At 33.1% G+C, this 10,301-nt stretch overlaps 1 protein-coding gene across 1 annotated transcript; it reads right to left on the reverse strand.

The window, feature by feature from the left end:
* Nucleotides 1-8,136: 8,136 nt before the first annotated feature.
* LOC149528896 (uncharacterized) lies at nucleotides 8,137-8,886 on the reverse strand. The gene has a single exon (XM_089808083.1). The coding sequence runs from the start codon at nucleotides 8,884-8,886 to the stop codon at nucleotides 8,137-8,139; it is 750 nt and encodes a 249-aa protein (XP_089664209.1).
* Between the last annotated feature and the right edge of the window lie 1,415 nt (nucleotides 8,887-10,301).

Genomic DNA, 10,301 nt, shown 5'->3' on the forward strand with positions numbered 1-10,301 from the left:
AGTTGATGTTAGTGCTATTATTATAGTTTATCTTATTGTTAGGATAAATGTCAGGTTAAATTTTTATGTGGGTTAGTTCTATTATATTGCCCATGATTAGTGCTATTGTGATACAAATTATTAATCTTTATAATAATGTAATACCTCCCTCTCCCATCCTCTCTCTCTCTATGTCTCTGTCCCTCCCTCCCCCTCTCTCTCTTTCTCTCCCTACTCTCTAACTACACCTAGTAATATATCCCCCTGTCTAAATACACCCTCTAATCTGTCTTTGTCTTTAGTCCCTAGATACACCCCCTAATCCCTCTCTATAATCTCTTGATACACCCCCTTATCTCTCTCATCTTGTTCTCTAGATATACCTCCTAATCTCTCCCTTCCTCTATGCTCTCCAGATCCACCTACTAATCTCTCTCTCTCACTCTCTCTCTCTCTCCATGTTCTCTAGATACACCTCTTAATCTTTCTCCCACTCTCTGTCCCTGCTCTCTAGATACACCTCCTAATGTCTCTCTCTCTCTCTCTCTCTCTCTCTCTCTCTCTCTCTCTCTCTCTCTCTCTCTCTCTCTAGATACACCCCCTAATCTCTCTTTCTCTAGATAAACACCCTAATCTCTTTCTCTCTCTCTAGATACACCATCATCTCTCTCTCTCTCTCTATATATATATATATATATTTCCACTTATAAAAAATATAATATTATTTCTAGTTTCTAGTACATATAGGGTTAGGTTAAGGTAAATAATTTACTAAATGCTTAGTACAATGATATATAGAGTAAGAGTTAGAGTTAGGTTCCAAGGTTTACAATTTCATTTCTATGACACTCAATGTTATGGTTAAGGTTAGTAAGTGGTTAAATGTTACACTAAAATAAGGGATATGGTTAAGGGAAGTATGAGGTTTAGACTTATGATTTTCTTTCTTAATTAACATATTTAGTAGCCACATCCATTAAAGAAATATTTTGTACAATAATAAATTTATTTTTTCTTGTTCTCGTCTCCTGAAAGGTACATAAAACAATGTTGAAACAAAACTGCCAATACAACTAATTAGAAGTAAAATTCTAAAATTGGAGACAAGAATGAACCATATACAAAAAATAAAAATCTTTGTAATGGCATAAATACATGTCACATTCTTCAATGATTAGGATTCTTTTGTGACCTTTGTTTGAAAAATGATCATGAAAGACTTCTTTCATCGTTGAGGGATCCCCATCCACTTTTGTAGATGTGTCACATATGAATTTTTATGCATCTTTCATATGCATTACTTCTATTTGTCTGACATAGTCAATTGGAAATATTGGATTCTCCATAACTTTAATTATAGTTGTGGACATCTCTTTAATTATTTGTAGGCATTTATCAAACTCGATCTCAAAGAAATCATTTGAGGTTATTGACATAGTCAGGCTATTATCTAATAATGTTTGATTATTTGTTCAAGGCATCCATAACTCAAATAGTAACCTGCAAACTTATAAACAAACATCAACATATAGAAATTATCAGAATAAAAAAGTATTTATAATTAACACAAATTCTTTCAAATGAATAATTTTTAAAACAACATAGATAAAAATCGAAACTATTTCAAATGAAATAGTTAGATTGTAATGCTTGAAATATGGTGGCATTGTCTTCCACTTTTCAAACAATACAAACATAAATATTAATAAAAAATTATATATACTGTGAAAAATATTTAAATAAAACACATAATTAATCTAATTAAATAATGATAAAATATAAACTAAGTATATGATTTGTTTATTTTAAATTAATCATTAAATTTAATAAAATACAAATTTTATTGATAAGGTGACCTTGCCATCCACATTAATGATATAATAAAAATTATGAAACATGAAAAAACATAAATATTTTGAAACATGCAAATAAAAAACTATTATGAAACATACAAATCTAAAACATAAAAATCAAAAGAATTTTTAAATATGAAAATCTAAAACTAATATGAAACATGCAAATATTATTCTAAATTGAAGCATGCACATTAAAAATGTGCAAATGAAATGTATTATCAAATATCTAAATCAAATAGATTTTGATTCAATTTGAATTCTAAATCTAAATCAACCATGCAACGCTAAACTATAAATAATTTTGAAATTAAATCTACATTTAAATCTAAATACATAACTAAATCTAAAGCTAAATGCAAAACTAAATTAAAAATAGAAATCTCACATGCAAAAAATTACTCCAAAACTTTAATCTACTCCTCTTCAAAAACTCTAATCCACTCCAATAATCTCCACCACTTCCTCCCTATAAAAACACAAAATGAAAATGAAATATGAAACATGAATGTGCATGCAAATATAAATTTAACAAAAAGAAAATATTTTATATTTAAAAATTTAATAAAATTATTTCAGCCATTTTTTTTGGCTGTATTTTTTCGGGTCCTATTTTTTGCCCTTTTTGTCAGGCCCTATTATTTCAGCATCCATTTGGCTTCATATGATTTTGGCCAGCTATTATTTGGAGAATTTTTCTATATTTTACAATCTAATAATGATAAAATATATAATAAATATATTATTCATGTACTTTAAATAAATCGTTAACTTTAATAAAATATAAATTGTATTGATATGGTGACATTGTCATCCACATAAATTATAAAATTATACTTTGAAACATGAAAATATAAATACTTTGAAACATGCAAATATAAAATTATTATGAAACATTCAAATCTAAAACATGCAAATTAAAACTATTTTGAAACATGTAAATCTAAAACTAATATGAAACATGCAAATCTAAAACTAATTTGAAACATGCACTTTTAAAATATGAAAATGAAAAGTATTATAAAATATATAACTCAAAAGATTTTGAATGCAAATCTAAATCTAAATCAAACATGCAAGATTAAACTATTAAATGTAAGCATAAACAATTTTGGATATAATTTTAGAAATCTAAATGGAACTAATTGAAATTGAAATCTAAATCAAAGTAGAATATTATAACTAATTTTGAATCTGAATCTACGTCTACATTTAAATCTAAATAGAAAATAGAAATCTCGCCAGCAAAAAAATTACTCCAAAACTTCAATCTATTTATGTTCAAAAACTCCAACTTAATCCTTTAATAATCTTCACCTCTTCCTTCCTGCAAAAACATAAAATGAAAATGAAATGAGGAGCTTTTGTTTTATAGCTTGTGAGAGACTCCTTATCTCCCCCAACAGAAATCTCTTCACATTCCATGAATTTATTTCAAATTCTCCCACTCCCCACAAAAAAAAAAAACATGAATCTGTATGCAATATTATATTTAACAAAAAAAAAATCATATTGAAATTGTTTTGCCCCTATTTTTTAAGGCTCTATTTTTTAGGGGCATATTTTTTCGGCCTATTTTTTCAGGTCCTACTTTTTCAGGCACTATTTTTTTGGGCCTATTATTTTGGCCTCCATTTGGCATCCTATTATTTCGGCTAGCTATTATTTCGAGAGTATTTTTTATTTTATGATTTAATAATTTAATATTTAATTTAGAAGTTTGTAACTCCTGCCTTTTCTTTTTTATTGACAAAGAATCTTGGCATATTCCAGTTTTGGGCATTTGTGTTGCCATTGTATAGAACGCCTCTCGGCGTAATAAAAAAAACATGAATCTGCATGCAATATTATATTTAACAAAAAAAAAATCATACTAAATTGATTGGTCTCTAATGTATCCATAGTTCACCAAATAATATATTAGAAGATTGAGATATTGATTTAAGAAGAGTTAAGGAAGGAGTTATCTATAAAGTCCTCAGTTGGGAAATGCAAGATATCTGGGAGCATAGTGGAATCTGAACTCCTGAAAGCACTCAACCCCCTCCCTTGATACGTCTTGTACATTTTCCAAGGTGCTATGGAGGTTTCTCCATTGTCTTTCTTCTATTTTATTCTTCTCCTTGGATGTTCCTAGTTGTTTACCGATTTCACATGAAAATCAAAATCCTTCAAAGCTTGATATTTCCTGAATGGCGTCAAAGGCCTGTTTCAGTTTGATCATCTTGTTCTTTTCCTCCTCCCTCTCACTCAAATCTATTTTATCCACTAGCCAACGGCACTTTATATAATTAGCAACAATTTCTTTTAGAGAAACATCCGAGGATTGTCTCTCGTCTTCATATTTGAAGTCATTGTAACTTTCCCAGTCCTACAAAAATTTACAATTTTAATCATAACAATAATTGCAGATGAACAGTTGGAAAAGATTGAAAAGAATCAGATATACTAATACCATATAGCAGTCTTATTAAATCTTGAATTTAGAGTGACAAAACTTAAGATAGTTATAAAAAGGAGAGTTGTGTTTAGAATGCCTAGTTGTAGCCTAGGTAGATATTATAAAGTCACCTGCATAAGAAGGTGCATTTTGCGTTTCCATTGGGAACAGAAAAAGGTCCAGGCCATAAATTCTAGTCGCCATGCTGAAGGATGTTTGCCTCTCTTACCAGCTTTAAGGGCTACTACGTTCCTTGCAAATTTATGGTAGCTTATAGAAGATTTCCATTCTCGTGGAAGCTTCTGCATTCTTCAAAGGTAATGCCTCAAATTATTAAATGTTTGAATTTCTTCATTAGTGAAGCTCTGCATCATTGACTCTCTAACGCACCGTATACTTTTCAAGAGTATTCTTCTGGAGGAAAGGCCTTCATTCAGCTCACTTTCACTTTCTGTTTTTGCTCCTAAAATAGGATGAGAGTCCTACACATTATGTGTGGTACATATTTTTGTTATTTTTAGCTTTAATTATTTGTATATGCTATCTTGTTTCAAAATAAATAACCTTATGCTAAATACCATTTTTGAGTTCTTGCCATTTCTTTAGCTGTCTATGGGAAGACAGAATGCAGCCCTCGTATAATGTATGGCCACTCTCAACATCATTTCTCCTGTTGACTATAAATGTAACGGATTGCAGAAAAAATAAATTCACATTGGAGATAACAACTCAGTGTTCATAAAGTAAACAAATAGTAAAATTTTAAAAACAAGAAAAACTGAGTGTATTTCTCGTCCATAGCTTGTTCATGAGTTGTGAAAGAAGCACATTGGTTGGTTGTTGTGGGTTGGCCATAACCTTCTATTTTATCATCTGTCAAAGAACTTTGTGTCTTATGAGCTAAATCTAACAAAGAGTACTGAAAGCTTATCATAATTATAACTTAACTGTGTAGTTTTTTAAGTAAAATCTATTGATCCATATTTTATGAATAAATCCATCTCTCATAAGAATAAATGAATCCTACCTTGTTTATGAGTTGTGAAAGATGCACTTTGCCTAATTGTTCTTGCTTGAATGTCACCTTCTATTTTATCTTTTTGTAAAAAAAAAATAAAAGAAAAATAAAATTGTAGATGAAATGTGTACCATACGATTTAATATCATATAATAATCGCATAGGTTTAAAAGGCTTTCTTTTTCCTAAAACAACGATTTTATATATTTTGAACCAAAATCAATGTAAAGTAAGAAATGTGTACCAGTGAATTTAATATCACATAGTGATAACATAACTTTTAAAGTATAGCGTATTTTTCTAAGCAAAACATTGCTGTATTTTCATACGTAACTTCGCCTCCATCAGTGGAAGAATCTGTGAGAGAGTTCGTCTTAGCATCTGTAATGTATCTGTCCTTGATCACTATTCTATGTTTGAATAAGAAAAATAGAGATTTGTATGTTATGAACGGAACTCAGCATAAAGGAAACCAGGTGAATAGAGAAGAATCTAAGAAATGTAAATTGACAAAACAAGTAATTATCTCATTGTAACAAAGTGAAATTTTTTGAAACCAAAATTTCGTTGTATTTATTTACATACCTTGTTCATCATTTGGAGAAGAATCAATTGTATAATATTGTGTGGATTTTATTTTTGGTTCATATCCTAGCTCCTTTTTAAGAAAACTATTCCATTCTTCATCCCCCGGATCTAGTAAGCTCAATGGCAGCTGAATTGTTTTTCTAATAAACTTGTATACAGAGTCCTCGTCTTGGATCAGGGAAGACCTTTCGAATGTCGCTTCAATAATGTTCTTGTCCATTGTGAGAATGAAATCGATTTCACACACCATGAAAACCAAATTGATAGCCCATAAAACCTGCGCCATTATGAACAATCGTTGCGTTAGGAGATTCAAGTAACAGATATATATTTATTAGAAAGTAATGGAAATGCACATGAATTTGAGGGTAGAAGCACATACACGCAATACGATTTCATCTCCGCAGAGGTCCAGATCATCCACCAAGGCTATTATTCGGAGCTTGCTCTCTGGAGCTGAGTCGTATTTGGGAATAAGTGTGTCCTTAACATTGTCCTCGCACAGACCCACCAATGTATGGATCCAACAATCAAAGAAAATATAATGCTGGGTTTTTTCCCAGTTTGTTTCTTCAAAAATTTGATGTCCGAAATCACCTTGTGTTGATAGCCTAGCTACTGTGAATGATCAGGCACGCTGAAATAACCACTCAACTACTTGCTCACGGGATTAAAAACAAAAATTAATTGCTTGAATGCATACCAGAATATTCCAAAGGAAGTTATAGGTATGGATCCGTATTTTATTTTTTCGAGTTGGAGGTTGTTAAAATTTTCTAGAATCAACCATGCAGCGCAGACAATCCAGACAACCAGAAATGCCAAAAGGAAAAAAGGGAATATGAATTTCATGTAGACTCTCCATTTATTAATCTTCCAAGCGTATGTCCAGCATGTGTTCAGCCATTGCGCCCCCGTCATAGATGCCTCAATTGCTCTTGTTATCTCAACTGCAAGCCCCGACCAAGCTTCGTTCACTTCACGGTAGTTCCCAGCACTAAATTGTACCGTTAAAAGTCTTGGAACCCCTCCGAGTGATTGCGCCTGATTCTCATACTCAGAACCTTTCCCGTTTGTTTCTAGCTAGAAATATCATAACAGAAGTAAAAAATTACTGATAAATTAGAACATCAATATATTGATATTTTTTAAAGGATTATTAAGCAAATAGAAGTTCTTGCTCTCTTACCAATTGTCTGAAATCCATCCATGCCAAATATTTGTAAACAGCTCCATACTCTGGTTTATATTTCTTAAAGAGCTCTACAAGTGGATTTTCCTGCTTGTAATCAGTGATCATCCGCAGAATTAGTTTTCCTATTTTTTGAGAACCCAATAAGAATTCTGGTTACCTTGTTATTACCTTTCGTGGGCGTGCAATAGAAATACGTTTTTTGTCTTTTCCTTTGGACAATAATTTTTGCACCCCTTCCTTGATGTTTTCGTACAAGTTTTAATATTCCTTAAAATGAAATATTTTCTAAGACGAAGGCGCCCATGCAGTACGGATTCAGAATGACCTCCTACGACAAATGCTTTTTCAGATTTTCAGGTTAACTTTGTTGTTCTTTTTATTTTTCCATATAGTCTATGTAGAATAAAATACAATTTCATCCAACGCAATAGTCTAAGACGGCAGTTTAGTTTTCTCTTTTTAACATGATATTTACTATTCTAGGACCTTTCCTACCTCCATTTTTTAACATGTTAACTAGTCCTCGTGCCATCATTAGCAAGTGGGATCAATAAAAAACTAGAACGCCTATTCTTTTAATTTGCAAATGAAAATCAAATTGCGTACCATGTACATGAGGCTGGTCTTTCCCATACCACTTCCACCAGTAACGCTCATGGTAATTGGAGATTTTATATACGGATTCAGAAAATGTACAGCTATGCATTCTACCAGAATATTGCGGCCTGTTACCAAAATTTACCTTGTTAGTTGTGATTGAGTTCGAAATTGAAATAATGCATAGTTTTCAGGCTGACATAACAATATCGATTACTAGGATATTACCAAGCGTGTCCTAAATTGTGGGTCCGTCAGCTGCCTCAGAGAATATCTCTACTTGCCTCCTTACTGTGCATAGCGTAAATTTGTAGTTATATTTTATTACACGTATCTGAAAATATTTAATGAATGACAGTAAAAATATTAGATAACGACTCTTACCCCATCGAAATCCCTGATTGTGTGAAATTTTCGTAAAGTCAGCTCCTCTGTTGAGAAGCTCCCATGTCAAGCTCGAGTTTCCCTACTGTGCCGCTTCTTGTAACAGATTTATCCTTTCGTAGCGGATTTTCCTTTCCCGTAGAATTTTCTGATGATCCGGATTTATGCCTTCCATTTTGTCTGCAATGCTGATTCCTATTGCGGAAGCCCAAAGGAAAATGGCCTTCTCTCCATCAGTGTCAAAATGATTCAGCAGAGTATCTATTAACTTCTTTGCATCTTCAAGGTTTAGGCTTGTGTTTTCGACAACACTGTGTAAGGCAGTTTTCCCACTAATGTCTCTTTCTTCTAGAGGATCCGATCCGGCACTTAGCAGCCCCTCCACAGTTTCTAAATGGCCGTAACGTGCCGCTAAATGTACCGAAGTCAGTCCCTGGTGGTCAGTCTGTTTGAGCACTTTCCTCAGAAGGGTTACTTTCTCCCTACGATAGTACCATTGCCCTAGCAAGTAGATCATGGTTTCATTACCACACATGGCAGTTAGATGCAGAGGAGTCTCTCCCTTTTTATTCCTTCTTCTTATTAAATCAGAAGTTACTATCTTTTCCTTTAATGCTTGCATGATTCCGAACGCATGCTTTCCATGGGCGGCATAATGCAAAAAGTTTTGTCCCAACTTATCCACCTCATTTCCTAACCCATACGTGTCAACAAGGAATTTACAGAAGTCACCTGACCTATGAAGGGATGCAAGATGAAGGACAGTCCTTCCCTGTTTATCCACTTGCCTCACAGTTTCATCTTTATATATCTTTACAAGTGACTTGAACATAGTATGTAGATAATAATCACTATATTTTCTACATTAGTTAGCAGCTTCCCACTCTGCTGCATAATGCAGCACAGTTTTACCTCCATCATCAGCTTTGGGCAGCAACTTTTCACTGGGATATATTTGCACCAAATAATGTACAAGAGAGATATAGCCTATTTTAACAGCCTCCCTAAACAGTTTTTCATATTGTAGTTGAATAATTCTTTTCCATTTGTCTAATGTATCTTTGCATTCTGACAAAAGCTTTGCCAATACTATGTTGCAGTCTTCTGATGGTATCGCCGCACTGTCAATTGGTGACTAAACGAAATCCTCTTTTTGCTGACCTTTACATTCAGATAGAATAAGCTCCACAATGGCTATCGCATGGTCGGCCCCACTACTAGAAATAGACAGTGAAGCATATTCTAATGCATTTTTCACATCGTCCTCTACTATGTCACCATTTTCATCCAAAAGCCAGTTCACAACTCCATAGAAACCGATGAGATTCTCCCAAGGTTCGCGATACTTTTTATATTCATCTTGCAATTTAATTTTTATGGAGGGGGTTAATGTTGCTAACCAGCGGATGACCTCTATATCTTCACATATGAATGCCAAATTGAATGCAAGTATCTTCTCCTGCTCGTCGAGAGGTCTCATCAAAGAGTATAAATCTTGTCTGAGTAAACCTGTGTATCCCAAAAAAATGCAACCCACGTTACAAGAAATGATAAAAACGCATACATTTATTTTTTAAGATTATGTTAGGGTTCAGAAATCTAGCATTATACTATATATACGGCTCTAATACCATTATGTCATACACTAAATTTACATTGGGACGTGTGCCCGAATACATAACGGCCCATCATTAGTGCAACTACTTCTAATCGTAACTTTTTTAATGATTTTTGATCAACTAACCCAAAATATGAACAGGTGTCTACTATTTTATGGCATCGGCCATGAATTTAGGAGTGGCTGTATATATGCCAATAACTACCATCCATACCTAACATGTCCATATTGTATACAAGTTGGGGATTCAAGAAACATTATTTATGTTATCGAGTAATAAAGTAAAAATTGTCAAAGGGTTGTGGCTCAATTGGTTGGGCACAATTGGTGAGGATGATGGTACAGTTGAAATTGCCATCCACCAAGGTTCAAACCACCGAAGACGCGTTTGGGTCAGGTTCGACCCCTGGGTGACTTTGACGGACTGGATCCCCCTGCACATGGCGGCTTAGCCGAAGGACGGCTTCTGGTTTAGATATATGCTACCTCATAATGTTTTAATTGGCTTGTAAAGGCAGAGATGCCGATATCTATGTAATCCGGTTGTTTCCATGAAAAAAAAAAAAAAAAAGTAAAAATTGAAGTATGAAAATATTTTTTTCATAAAAGAAAAGTGTAAAAGAGAATGA

The sequence above is a fragment of the Cupressus sempervirens genome, chromosome 11 (genome assembly GCF_028749045.1).
Source record: "Cupressus sempervirens isolate cs-2001-9-10 chromosome 11, ASM2874904v1, whole genome shotgun sequence".
Lineage (NCBI taxonomy): Eukaryota > Viridiplantae > Streptophyta > Pinopsida > Cupressales > Cupressaceae > Cupressus > Cupressus sempervirens.

What these genes read in the sequence shown, in the direction of transcription:
- LOC149528896 (XM_089808083.1), bottom strand. Translation starts at nt 8,886, where the DNA reads ATGTTCAAGTCACTTGTAAAGATATATAAAGATGAAACTGTGAGGCAA.